The sequence below is a fragment of the Oncorhynchus mykiss genome, chromosome 5 (assembly GCF_057628025.1).
Source record: "Oncorhynchus mykiss isolate SJ-2025 chromosome 5, ASM5762802v1, whole genome shotgun sequence".
Classification (NCBI taxonomy): Eukaryota; Metazoa; Chordata; class Actinopteri; order Salmoniformes; family Salmonidae; genus Oncorhynchus; species Oncorhynchus mykiss.
In genome coordinates this window covers 5,245,230-5,260,000 of record NC_143026.1, presented here as the reverse complement: position 1 = coordinate 5,260,000, position 14,771 = coordinate 5,245,230, and the positions used below count along the sequence as shown (strand labels likewise).

Sequence of the window (14,771 nt, the reverse complement as noted above, 5' to 3'; positions counted from 1 at the left end):
GGGGGAGTCAGGCAGCCCTAGCCGAATGATCCAGGCGAGCGTTAACAGCATTAGTGCATAACTCCTTATGCCATCTGCTCCTGTTTGTCTGTCACACGTCTCATCAGCACACAGCCCCTCTCTACGATGACTATAGGTCTCATCAGCACACAGCCCCTCTCTACGATGACTACAGGTCTCATCAGCACACAGCCCCTCTCTACGATGACTACAGGTCTCATCAGCACACAGCCCCTCTCTACGATGACTACAGGTCTCATCATCACACAGCCCCTCTCTACGATGACTACAGGTCTCCTCTCTACGATGACTACAGGTCTCATCAGCACACAGCCCCTCTCTACAGTGACTACAGGTCTCATCATCACACAGCTCCTCTCTACGATGACTACAGGTCTCATCAGCACACAGCCCCTCTCTACGATGACTACAGGTCTCATCAGCACACAGCCCCTCTCTACGATGACTACAGGTCTCATCATCACACAGCCCCTCTCTACGATGACTACAGGTCTCCTCTCTACGATGACTACAGGTCTCATCAGCACACAGCCCCTCTCTACAATGACTACAGGTCTCATCATCACACAGCTCCTCTCTACGATGACTACAGGTTTCATCAGCACACCGCCCCTCTCTACGATGACTACAGGTCTCATCATCACACAGCTCCTCTCTACGATGACTACAGGTCCTCTCTCTACGATGACTACAGGTCCCCTCTCTACGATGACTACAGGTCTCATCATCACACAGCTCCTCTCTACGATGACTACAGGTCCCCTCTCTACGATGACTACAGGTCTCATCATCACACAGCTCCTCTCTACGATGACTACAGGTCTCCTCTCTAGGATGACTACAGGTCTCCTCTCTACGATGACTACAGGTCTCCTCTCTATGATGACTACAGGTCCCCTCTCTATGATGACTACAGGTCCCCTCTCTACGATGACTACAGGTCCCCTCTCTATGATGACTACAGGTCTCCTCTCTACAATGACTACAGGTCCCCTCTCTATGATGACTACAGGTCTCATCATCACACAGCTCCTCTCTACGATGACTACAGGTCGCCTCTCTACGATGACTACAGGTCTCCTCTCTACGATGACTACAGGTCTCCTCTCTATGATGACTACAGGTCTCATCATCACACAGCCCCTCTCTTCGATGACTACAGGTCCCCTCTCTATGATGACTACAGGTCTCCTCTCTACGATGACTACAGGTCTCATCAGCACACAGCCCCTCTCTACGATGACTACAGGTTTCATCAGCACACAGCCCCTCTCTACGATGACTACAGGTCCCCTCTCTACGATGACTACAGGTCCCCTCTCTACGATGACTACAGGTCTCCTCTCTACGATGACTACAGGTCCCCTCTCTACGATGACTACAGGTCCCCTCTCTATGATGACTACAGGTCTCCTCTCTACGATGACTACAGGTCTCCTCTCTACGATGACTACAGGTCTCATCAGCACACAGCCCCTCTCTACGATGACTACAGGTCTCATCATCACACAGCCCCTCTCTACGATGACTACAGGTCTCATCATCACACAGCTCCTCTCTATGTTGACTACAGGTCTCCTCTCTACGATGACTACAAGTCTCATCAGCACACAGCCCCTCTCTACGATGACTACAGGTCTCCTCTCTACGATGACTACAGGTCCCCTCTCTATGATGACTACAGGTCTCATCAGCACACAGCCCCTCTCTACGATGACTACAGGTCTCATCATCACACAGCTCCTCTCTATGATGACTACAGGTCTCATCAGCACACAGCCCCTCTCTACGATGACTACAGGTCTCATCATCACACAGCTCCTCTCTATGATGACTACAGGTCTCATCAGCACACAGCCCCTCTCTACGATGACTACAGGTCTCCTCTCTACGATGACTACAGGTCCCCTCTCTATGATGACTACAGGTCTCCTCTCTACGATGACTACAGGTCTCACATCACACAGCTCCTCTCTACGATGACTACAGGTCCCCTCTCTACGATGACTACAGGTCTCCTCTCTACGATGACTACAGGTCTCCTCTCTACGATGACTACACGTCCCCTCTCTATGATGACTACAGGTCTCCTCTCTACGATGACTACAGGTCTCATCATCACATAGCCCTTCTCTATGATGACTACAGGTCTCCTCTCTACGATGACTACAGGTCTCATCATCACACAGCTCCTCTCTACGATGACTACAGGTCCCCTCTCTACGATGACTACAGGTCTCCTCTCTACGATGACTACAGGTCTCCTCTCTACGATGACTAAAGGTCTCATCATCACACAGCTCCTCTCTTCGATGACTACAGGTCCCCTCTCTTTGATGACTACAGGTCTCCTTTCTACGATGACTACAGGTCTCATCATTAAACAGCCCCTCTCTACGATGACTACAGGTCTCATCATCACACAGCCCCTCTCTACGATGACTACAGGTCTCCTCTCTACGATGACTACAGGTCTCATCATCACACAGCTCCTCTCTATGATGACTACAGGTCTCATCAGCACACAGCCCCTCTCTACGATGACTACAGGTCTCATCATCACACAGCCCCTCTCTACGATGACTACAGGTCTCCTCTCTACGATGACTACAGGTCTCCTCTCTATGATGACTACAGGTCTCCTCTCTACGATGACTACATGTCCCCTCTCTATGATGACTACAGGTCTCCTCTCTACGATGACTACAGGTCCCCTCTCTATGATGACTACAGGTCTCCTCTCTACGATGACTACAGGTCTCATCATCACACAGCCCCTCTCTACGATGACTACAGGTCTCCTCTCTACGATGACTACAGGTCTCCTCTCTATGATGACTACAGGTCTCCTCTCTACGATGACTACATGTCCCCTCTCTATGATGACTACAGGTCTCCTCTCTACGATGACTACAGGTCCCCTCTCTATGATGACTACAGGTCTCCTCTCTACGATGACTACAGGTCTCATCATCACACAGCTCCTCTCTACGATGACTACAGGTCTCCTCTCTACGATGACTACAGGTCTCATCATCACATAGCCCCTCTCTATGATGACTACAGGTCTCCTCTCTACGATGACTACAGGTCTCATCATCACACAGCTCCTCTCTACGATGACTACAGGTCCCCTCTCTACGATGACTACAGGTCTCCTCTCTACGATGACTACAGGTCTCCTCTCTACGATGACTACAGGTCTCATCATCACACAGCTCCTCTCTTCGATGACTACAGGTCCCCTCTCTTTGATGACTACAGGTCTCCTTTCTACGATGACTACAGGTCTCATCATCACACAGCCCCTCTCTACGATGACTACAGGTCTCATCATCACACAGCCCCTCTCTTCGATGACTACAGGTCTCCTCTCTACGATGACTACAGGTCTCATCATCACACAGCTCCTCTCTATGATGACTACAGGTCTCATCAGCACACAGCCCCTCTCTACGATGACTACAGGTCTCATCATCACACAGCCCCTCTCTACGATGACTACAGGTCTCCTCTCTACGATGACTACAGGTCTCATCATCACACAGCTCCTCTCTATGATGACTACAGGTCTCATCAGCACACAGCCCCTCTCTACGATGACTACAGGTCTCATCTTCACACAGCTCCTCTCTATGATGACTACAGTTCTCATCAGCACTCAGCCCCTCTCTACGATGACTACAGGTCTCCTCTCTACGATGACTACAGGTCTCCTCTCTATGATGACTACAGGTCTCCTCTCTACGATGACTACAGGTCCCCTCTCTACGATGACTACAGGTCTCATCATCACACAGCTCCTCTCTATGATGACTACAGGTCCCCTCTCTACGATGACTACAGGTCTCCTCTCTATGATGACTACAGGTATCCTCTCTACGATGACTACAGGTCTCATCATCACACAGCCCTTCTCTACGATGACTACAGGTTTCATCAGCACAAAGCCCCTCTCTACGATGACTACAGGTCTCATCAGCACACAGCTCCTCTCTACGATGACTACAGGTCTCATCATCACACAGCCCCTCTCTACGATGACTACAGGTTTCATCAGCACACAGCCCCTCTCTACGATGACTACAGGTCTCATCAGCACACAGCTCCTCTCTACGATGACTACAGGTCTCATCATCACACAGCCCCTCTCTACGATGACTACAGGTTTCATCAGCACACAGCCCCTCTCTATGTTGACTACAGGTCTCCTCTCTATGATGACTACAGGTCCTCTCTACGATGACTACAGGTCTCATCATCACACAGCTCCTCTCTATGATGACTACAGGTCTCATCAGCACACAGCTCCTCTCTACGATGACTACAGGTCCCCTCTCTACGATGACTACAGGTCTCCTCTCTATGATGACTACAGGTCCCCTCTCTACGATGACTACAGGTCTCCTCTCTACGTTGACTACAGGTCTCCTCTCTACGATGACTACAGGTCTCCTCTCTATGATGACTACAGGTCCCCTCTCTACGATGACTACAGGTCTCCTCTCTACGATGACTACAGGTCTCATCATCACACAGCTCCTCTCTACGATGACTACAGGTCCCCTCTCTACGATGACTACAGGTCTCCTCTCTATGATGACTACAGGTCCCCTCTCAACGATGACTACAGGTCTCCTCTCTACGATGACTACAGGTCTCCTCTCTATGATGACTACAGGTCTCATCATCACACAGCTCCTCTCTACGATGACTACAGGTCTCATCAGCACACAGCTCCTCTCTACGATGACTACAGGTCTCAATCAGCACACAGCTCCTCTCTACGATGACTACAGGTCTCCTCTCTACGATGACTACAGGTCTCATCAGCACACAGCCCCTCTCTACGATGACTACAGGTCTCATCATCACACAGCCCCTCTCTACGATGACTACAGGTCTCATCATCACACAGCTCCTCTCTATGATGACTGCAGGTCTCATCAGCACACAGCCCCTCTCTACGATGACTACAGGTCTCATCATCACACAGCCCCTCTCTACGATGACTACAGGTCTCCTCTCTATGATGACTACAGGTCCCCTCTCTACGATGACTACAGGTCTCCTCTCTACGATGACTACAGGTCCCCTCTCTACGATGACTACAGGTCCCCTCTCTTCGATGACTACAGGTCCCCTCTCTACGATGACTACAGGTCTCCTCTCTACAATGACTACAGGTCCCCTCTCTACGATGACTACAGGTCCCCTCTCTACGATGACTACAGGTCCCCTCTCTACGATGACTACAGGTCCCCTCTCTACGATGACTACAGGTCCCCTCTCTACGATGACTACAGGTCTCATCAGCACACAGCTCCTCTCTACAATGACTACAGGTCCCCTCTCTACGATGACTACAGGGAGGGCTGCAGGGCCATGCTGCCGTTCTCTCGACTCCACCCGTTAACATGCCTTCCTGTGGACACTAATGTTAGGAGAAAATGTAGAACCCTTCTGATTCCCCATATTGAAGAATAGATACAGCAGATTGGAAGGAGTGTTATTGCTGCTGACGGTCTTTCCTGCTGGAGGAAAGAGAGAAACAGTTCTGCTCTGCACTTGACCCAGAAACAGTTTACCTCCTTCCTTACCTCCTTCCTTATCTCCATCCTTCCTCCTTCCTTCCTCCTTCGGTTTACCTCGTTCCTTATCTCCTTCCTTCCTCCTTTGGTTTACCTCCTTCCTTCCTCCTTCCTTCCTCCTTCGGTTTACCTCCTTCCTTACCTCCATCCTTCCTCCTTCCTTCCTCCTTCGGTTTACCTCCTTCCTTCCTCCTTCCTTCCTCCTTTGGTTTACCTCCTTCCTTACCTCCATCCTTCCTCCTTCCTTCCTCCTTCGGTTTACCTCCTTCCTTCCTCCTTCCTTCCTCCTTCAGTTTACCTCCTTCCTTACCTCCTTCCTTCCTCCTTCCTTACCTCCTTCCTTACCTCCTTCCTTCCTCCTTCGGTTTACCTCCTTCCTTCCTCCTTCCTTACCTCCTTCCTTACATCCTTCCTCCTTCCTTACCTCCTTCCTTCCTCCTTCCTTACCTCGTTCCTTACCTCCTTCCTTCCTCATTCCTTCCTCCTTCGGTTTACCTCCTTCCTTACCTCCTTCCTTCCTCCTTCCTTCCTCCTTCGGTTTACCTCCTTCCTTACCACCTTCCTTCCTCCTTCCTTACCTCCTTCCTTACCTCCTTCCTTCCTCCTTCGGTTCACCTCCTTCCTTCCCCCTTCCCTACCTCCTTCCTTACCTCCTTCCTTACCTCCTTCCTTCCTCCTTCCTTCCTCCTCCTTCCTTACCTCCTTCCTTCCTCCTTCCTTACCTCCTTCCTTCCTCCTTCCTTCCTCCTTCCTTACCTCCTTCCTTCCTCCTTCCTTACCTCCTTCCTTAACTCCTTCCTTACCTCCTTCCTTACCTCCTTCCTTCCTCCTTCCTTACCTCCTTCCTTACCTCCTTCCTTCCTCCTTCGGTTCACCTCCTTCATGAATCCTGCATAGTCAGAGTACTGTACCTCAAGCAGACAGACAGACAGGCAGGAAGGCAGACAGACAGGTAGACAGACGGACAGGCAGAGACAGACAGACAGACAGGTGGAGTGTGGGACTGTGAAGCGCCATCCTCTTGATTAATAGTGGCACAAGTGACAGGGTGACTCTAGGAAACCATCTCCCCAGCCGCCCCGCATGTTCATCCGCCCACACATCATCATACTAATTTAGCAGAGTTTTAAAATATAAAACCTTTATTAAATATGTATTCCAGAACCTTCTATCCCCAGCCAGGATGGTGCCATTTGGCATTTGGGGTTTGTGTTGTGATGAAAGACGAGGAGCAAACAAACGCAGCTGGCTTGGAACGCGTTCCTCTCCCTCTGCCTGTCGGTACGCTCCCCACAAAGCCGCTCGACATTTTCTGATATTTGCATCAAGCAAGGAGGTGTAGCTGACATCTCCAGTTGCACTGTCAGAGGCTTAGCTGGACTTATAGACAAGACAGGGAGAGAGAAGGGAGAGAGAGGTAGAGAGAAGGGAGAGAGAGGTAGAGAGAAGGGAGAGAGAAGGAAGAGAGAGGGAGAGAGAAGGGAGAGAGAAGAGAGAGAGAGGGAGAGAGAAGGGAGAGAGAAGGGAGAGAGAGGTAGAGAGAAGGGAGAGAGAAGGGAGAGAGAGGTAGAGAGAAGGGAGAGAGAGGGAGAGAGAGGGAGAGAGAAGGGAGAGAGAGGTAGAGAGAAGGGAGAGAGAAGGGAGAAAGAGGGAGAGAGAAGGGAGCGAGAGGGAGAGAGAAGGGAGAGAGAGGTAGAGAGAAGGGAGAGAGAGGGAGAGAGAAGGGAGAGAGAGGGAGAGAGAAGAGAGGTAGAATGACACCATACGACGTAAAGAGAGAGTGACAGAGGAAAAGAAGAGACGAGGGAGAAAAATAACTTGTGCCAAAATCTGAATTCCTGCTGGATCTAGAGGATCCGTCAGGGGAATTAGAAGCCCCACAATTAAACATATGGGTATTAAGATAATTGTCAGTTGTGTTGGCGGACATGATAGTAGACAGATGGATGGGAATCACTGAGCTCCGCTGAGGAGAGAGAGGCTCCCTGGGAGAGAGAGCGTTTTATATTTACCTGCCTGAACGGATCTGAGCGGCTTCACTATTACTGCCATCCAGGTTTAGTTAGGACAGAGAGAGAACGCGAAGGAAGAGAGAGAAGGAGGAAGAGAGGGAAGGAGGAAGAGAGGAGGAGGATAGAACATGGGGGTGTAGTAGTGTGTGTGTGTGGGGTGGGGGGGTGTAGATTGGGACCGGGTCCTTCCTCTCTGTGATGCACAGGGGGAGGCTGCCCTCTGCAGGTCAACAACAGTAGTACACATCTGGGGAATGAAGAGAGGGAAGGAAGCAGAGAGGGAAGGAGGAAGAGAGGGAAGGAGGAAGAGATGGAAGTAAGTGAAATGGAAGGAGGAAGAGAGAGAAGGAGGAAGAGAGGGAAGGAAGAGAGAGGGAAGGAGGAAGAGAAGGAAGGAGGAAGAGAGAGGGAAGGAGGAAGAGAAGGAAGGAGGTAGAGAGGGAAGGAGGTAGAGAGGGAAGGAAGAGAGAGGGAAGGAGGTAGAGAGGGAAGGAGGAAGGGGAGTTTGCTGAAAGGGAGACTAGCTGATCACTTATAGAGAAAATCAAGGGGGAATGATATGGAGGATGTAGGAAACATTAAAGGGTTATCACGATACCAGCATCACTATACCACAATACCAGCATCACTATACCACGATACCAGCATCACTATACCACAATACCAGCATCACTATACCACAATACCAGCATCACTATACCACGATACAAGCATCACTATACCACAATACCAGCATCACTATACCACAATACTAGCATCACTATACCACGATACCAGCATCCCTATACCACAATACCAGCATCACTATACCACAATACCAGGATCACTATACCATGATACCAGAATCACTATACCACAATACCAGCATCACTATACCACGATACCAGCATCACTATACCACAATACCAGCATCACTATACCACAATACCGGCATCACTATACCACAATACCAGCATCACTATACCACAATACCAGCATTACTATACCACGATGCCATCATCACTATACCACAATACCAGTATCATTATACCACAATACCAGCATAACTATACCACGATACCAGCATCACTATACCACAATACCAGCATTACTATACCACAATACCAGCATCACTATACCACAATACTGGCATCACTATACCACAATACCAGCATCACTATACCACAATACCAGCATCACTATACCACAATACCAGCGTCACTATACCAAGATACCAGCATCACTATACCACAATACCAGCATCACTATACCACGATACCAGCATCACTATACCATGATACCAGCATCACTATACCACGATACCAGCATCACTATACCATGATACCAGCATCACTATACCATGATACCAGCATTACTATATGATGATACCAGCATCACTATAGCAAGATACCAGCATCACTATGCCACGATACCAGCATCACTATACCACGATACCAGTATCACTATACCACGATACCAGCATCACTATACCACGATACCAGCATCACTATACCATGATACCAGCATCACTATACCATGACACCAGCATCACTATACCACAATACCAGCATCACTATACCATGATACCAGCATCACTATACCATGATACCAGCATCACTATACCAAGATACCAGCATCACTATACCACGATACCAGCATCACTATACCATGACACCAGCATCACTATACCACGATACCAGTATCACTATACCACGATACCAGCATCACTATACCACGATTCCAGCATCACTATACCACGATACCAGCATCACTATACCACAATACCAGCATCACTATACCATGATACCAGCATCACTATACCATGATACCAGCATCACTATACCACGATACCAGCATCACTATACCACGATACCAGCATCACTATACCATGATACCAGCATCACTATACCACGATACCAGCATCACTATAACACGATACCTGATAACCATGACAAGAAGAAAAACACAAAGCAGATTCAACTCTTACTGAACATGTATGAATCATATTTATAACGTGTACTTATAGCTAGTCATATTATTCAATAAATGCATGAATCATGAGCTGCTGTTTGTGTTCAGTGGCCTTCGTCCGCATCGTGACGTGTGTTTGCGCCGTATCCCTCCTGATCCCTCATGGTTAACGTGTTTCCCCTTCTCTCTCTGGTTCCCTGCAGGTGGGCTCTCACAGGGAAGATGGTAGCGTGGCCATGCGTGGCAGCCATCCCATCAGACCCAACCAAGTGCCAGTCCCCCAGCTGCCCCAGCAGTCTGCCACATCACCAGATCTCAACCAGACTGATACATACCGGGGTGAGTACCATACCGGGGTGAGTACCATACCGGGGTGAGTACCATACCGGGGTGAGTACCATACCGGGGGGGGGGGGGGGGGGGGGGGAGGAGGAGAGTAGCAACTAGCTGGAAACATGGAAACATGGCCCTGGAAACATGGCCCTGGAAACATGGAAACATGGCCCTGGAAACATGGAAACATGGCCCTGGAAACATGGCCCTGGAAACATGGAAACATGGCCCTGGAAACATGGCCCTGGAAACATGGAAACATGGCCCTGGAAACATGGAAACATGGCCCTGGAAACATGGAGACATGGCCCTGGAAACATGGAAACATGGCCCTGGAAACATGGAAACATGGCCCTGGAAACATGGCCCTGGAAACATGGAAACATGGCCCTGGAAACATGGTCCTGGAAACATGGCCCTGGAAACATGGAAACATGGCCCTGGAAACATGGCCCTGGAAACATGGCCCTGGAAACATGGAAACATGGCCCTGGAAACATAGCCCTGGAAACATCAAATATGATCAGTTTTGTTACTGTTGGGAAATATCCATTAGCAAATTATAGTATAATTATTTTTTGGGTGAAAAACAAACATTTGAATAGAATAAATATATTTTTTAAATGGTCAATTATCACATACACTCATATCCAGATTTTATCGACAGTAAAATCAGTGCAATTGGCAGAGTCCACAATTGAATGTGTGAGTAATTATGATTTAACAGAGAAAACACAATGTATTTCAAATATGAATATGTAAAAGGAAATTGTATATGACCGATGCTGTGAAGCAAATTAGCCCTGAGGCCTGTCTACAGACTGGAAATGACTTCCTTGGCAACGTATCGTCCTGAGGCCCTCGCCAACAGCACACACACACACACACATACACACACACACACACACACACACTACAGAGACAGACACACACACTACAGAGACATACACACACTACAGAGACAGACACACACACTACAGAGACAGACACACACACTACAGAGACAGACACACACACACACACTACAGAGACACACACACACACACACTACAGACACACACACACACACTACAGAGACAGACACACACACTACAGAGACAAACACACACTACAGAGACAGACACACACACTACAGAGACAGACACACACACACACACTACAGAGACACACACACACACACTACAGACACACACACACACTACAGAGACACACACACTACAGAGACACACACACTACAGAGACAGACACACACACACTACAGAGACACACACACACTACAGAGATACACCCACTACAGACACACACACACTACAGAGACAGATACACACACTACAGAGACACACACACTACAGACACACACACACTACAGAGACAGACACACTACAGAGACACACACACACACACACACACTACAGAGACACACACACTACAGACACACACACACTACAGAGACAGACACACTACAGAGACACACACACACACACACACACTACAGAGACACACACTACAGAGACAGACACACACTACAGAGTCAGACACACACTACAGAGACAGACACACACACACACACACACACACACACTACAGAAACACACACACACACACACACTACAGAGACACACACACACACTACAGAGACACACACACACTACAGACACACACACACTACAGACACACACACACTACATAGACAGATACACACACTACAGAGACAGACACACACTACAGAGACACACACACTACAGACACACACACACTACAGAGACAGACACACTACAGAGACACACACACACACTACAGAGACAGACACACACTACAGAGACAGACACACACTACAGAGACACACACACACACACACACTACAGAGACAGACACACGCACACACACTACAGAGAGACACACTCTACAGAGACAGACACACTACAGAGACACACACACTCTACAGAGACAGACACACACTACAGAGACAGACACACACTACAGAGACACACACACACACACACTACAGAGACAGACACACTACAGAGACAGCTGAGAGTATAACTATAGGTAACGTGTACTAAAGCTTCCCAGTGTATGTTAGAGTGTTGCATCAGGATGTGTCTTCTCTAAGTCTGAGGCATTACGTTGGTCTCCTTCCCTCTGGCTGCAGAGGACTAGTAGCTACTAAAAACGGTGTTGTACCTTTTCTGTATCCCATTTTGCCCTGGACATAAATACAGATTTTTTTTACCGTGTATTTCCCCTATATTTCCTGTATTTCCTCCACTCCACTTCCAACGTAGCTGCTGAGCTGAGTCCCCCACTCCACTTCCAACGTAGCTGCTGAGCTGAGTCCCCCACTCCACTTCTAACGTAGCTGCTGTGCTGAGTCCCCCACTCCACTTCCAACGTAGCTGCTGTGCTGAGTCCCCCACTCCACTTCCAACGTAGCTGCTGTGCTGAGTCCCCCACTCCACTTCCAACGTAGCTGCTGAGCTGAGTCCCCCACTCCACTTCTAACGTAGCTGCTGTGCTGAGTCCCCCACTCCACTTCCAACGTAGCTGCTGTGCTGAGTCCCCCACTCCACTTCCAACGTAGCTGCTGAGCTGAGTCCTGCACTCCACTTCCAACGTAGCTGCTGTGCTGAGTCCTCCACTCCACTTCCAACGTAGCTGCTGAGCTGAGTCCCCCACTCCACTTCCAACGTAGCTGCTGAGCTGAGTCCCCCACTCCACTTCCAACGTAGCTGCTGAGCTGAGTCCTCCACTCCACTTCCAACGTAGCTGCTGTGCTGAGTCCCCCACTCCACTTCCAACGTAGCTGCTGTGCTGAGTCCCCCACTCCACTTCCAACGTAGCTGCTGTGCTGAGTCCCCCACTCCACTTCCAACGTAGCTGCTGAGCTGAGTCCTCCACTCCACTTCCAACGTAGCTGCTGAGCTGAGTCCTCCACTCCACTTCCAACGTAGCTGCTGTGCTGAGTCCCCCACTCCACTTCCAACGTAGCTCCTGAGCTGAGTCCCCCACTCCACTTCCAACGTAGCTGCTGAGCTGAGTCCCCCACTCCACTTCCAACGTAGCTGCTGAGCTGAGTCCCCCACTCCACTTCTAACGTAGCTGCTGTGCTGAGTGCTTCGCTGCCGCTCTCCCCTCCTTTGTCTGGTCACTGGTGTAGTCTAGAAACTTCTGGTTGTACACACAACTGAGTCAGATACAGAGAGTCAGATACAGAGAGTCAGATACAGAGAGTCAGATACAGAGAGTCGGATACAGAGAGTCAGATACAGAGTCGGATACAGAGAGTCAGATACAGAGAGTCAGACACAGAGAGTCAGATACACAGAGTCAGATACAGAGAGTCAGATACAGAGAGTCAGATACAGAGAGTCAGACACAGAGAGTCAGATACAGAGAGTCAGACACAGAGAGTCAGATACAGAGAGTCAGATACAGTGAGTCAGATACAGAGAGTCAGATAGGCTGGCAGCAGGCTGGCAGCAGCCTGACGGCCATTTTGTTTATTTTCTTCTCTGTGATTGAGCCATTGAGGGCATTTTGAGGAAGTCTGCGAGATGAGGGGCCTCTTTTGTGAAAGTGTGTGTGTGTGTGTGTGTGTGTGTGTGTGTGTGTGTGTGTGTGTGTGTGTGTGTGTGTGTGTGTGTGTGTGTGTGTGTGTGTGTGTTGTGAGACAGTGTGGGAACAGTGTTTTATGTTGACAGGGATGTTGGCACAGGCCCATGGAATGACGTCAAACAAACAGAGAGCTATATTCTCCATCTGGATAGTGATAGGGGAGAGGAGGGGGGAAGAGAGGGGGAGAGGAGGGGGGATGGGGAATGGGAGAGGAGGGGGAAAGGGGAGAAGAGGGGGAGTGAAAGGGGATACAGGAGAGAGGAGGGAGGGGGAGAGGAGGGAAGAGGGGAAAAGGGAGAGTAGGGGGAGTAAAGGGGGAGGCAGGGGAGAGGAGGGAGGGGGAGAGGAGGGAGGAGGGGGAATGGGAGAGGAGGGGGAGTAAAGGGGGAGGCAGGGGATAGGAGGGGGGGAGGAGGGAGGGGGGGAAAGGGAGAGGAGGGGGAGTAAAGGGGGAGGCAGGGGAGAGGAGGGAGGGGGAGAGGAGGGAGGAGGGGAAAGGGGAGAGGAGGGGGGAGTAAAGGGGGAGGCGGGGGAGAGGAGAGGAGAGGGAGATGGGGGGGAGGAGGAGGAGGAGGAGGGAGAAGGGGCAGGGGGGGGCACTGTGAGACCATACAGTCAAACCCCTTTTTTGTCTCCAGAGCAGACACTCCCTCAGTCTCCCCCTCCCCCTCTCTTCCCTCCTCCTCCCCCCTCCCGTGATAACCGGATGAGTGTGCCTGGTAGACACTGTTTTCAGAGAGGCAGGCATGCCAAACACACACACACATTACTCCTTACTCTTTCGGGGTTTTGCACCAATGTTGTTTTTATTTTCCAGTCATATTTCTCTCTCCTTTCTGATGATTTAAGAGATAAAAGCAGTGCCTATCTGGCACTAAAATAAACTCACTTTGACATGTCCTTCAAATGACCATCAGAATATTTTCTAAACTTTTAAGACGCCTATAATCCGTGACTGGATCTTTTATGTCTGAGCCTCCGTCTCCATGAGTGCCCAAGTTCTTGTAGTATCTCGTAGGAAATTGGGACTTAACACATTTTGTCATGCCAAAACCGGATTAGAAACCAGCAGTTAAATTAAAAGTATAAGATTCACAATGTCACTAAGAATAAAACAAACAACCAAAACATCAATAGCCACTACAGTGTCAAAACATAATTGTGTCATGAGTACCATTTGCAAGATTTTGTGGACCCACAACTATGGTGTATGGACATTAGCTAGCTAGCTAACTTTAGCATTCTAGCA

At 49.4% G+C, this 14,771-nt stretch overlaps 1 protein-coding gene across 28 annotated transcripts in view; it reads left to right on the top strand.

Moving 5' to 3' along the window:
- The window catches only part of tcf4 (transcription factor 4), a 457,550-nt gene that overhangs the window by 417,201 nt on the left and 25,578 nt on the right, over positions 1 to 14,771 (top strand). For all 28 annotated transcript variants that reach the window (XM_090233612.1, XM_036976638.2, XM_090233618.1 and 25 more), the window contains one exon: positions 9,778 to 9,913. In XM_090233612.1, the coding sequence (XP_090089738.1) occupies positions 9,778 to 9,913 (136 nt within the window). The remainder of the gene's footprint in view (positions 1 to 9,777; positions 9,914 to 14,771) is intronic.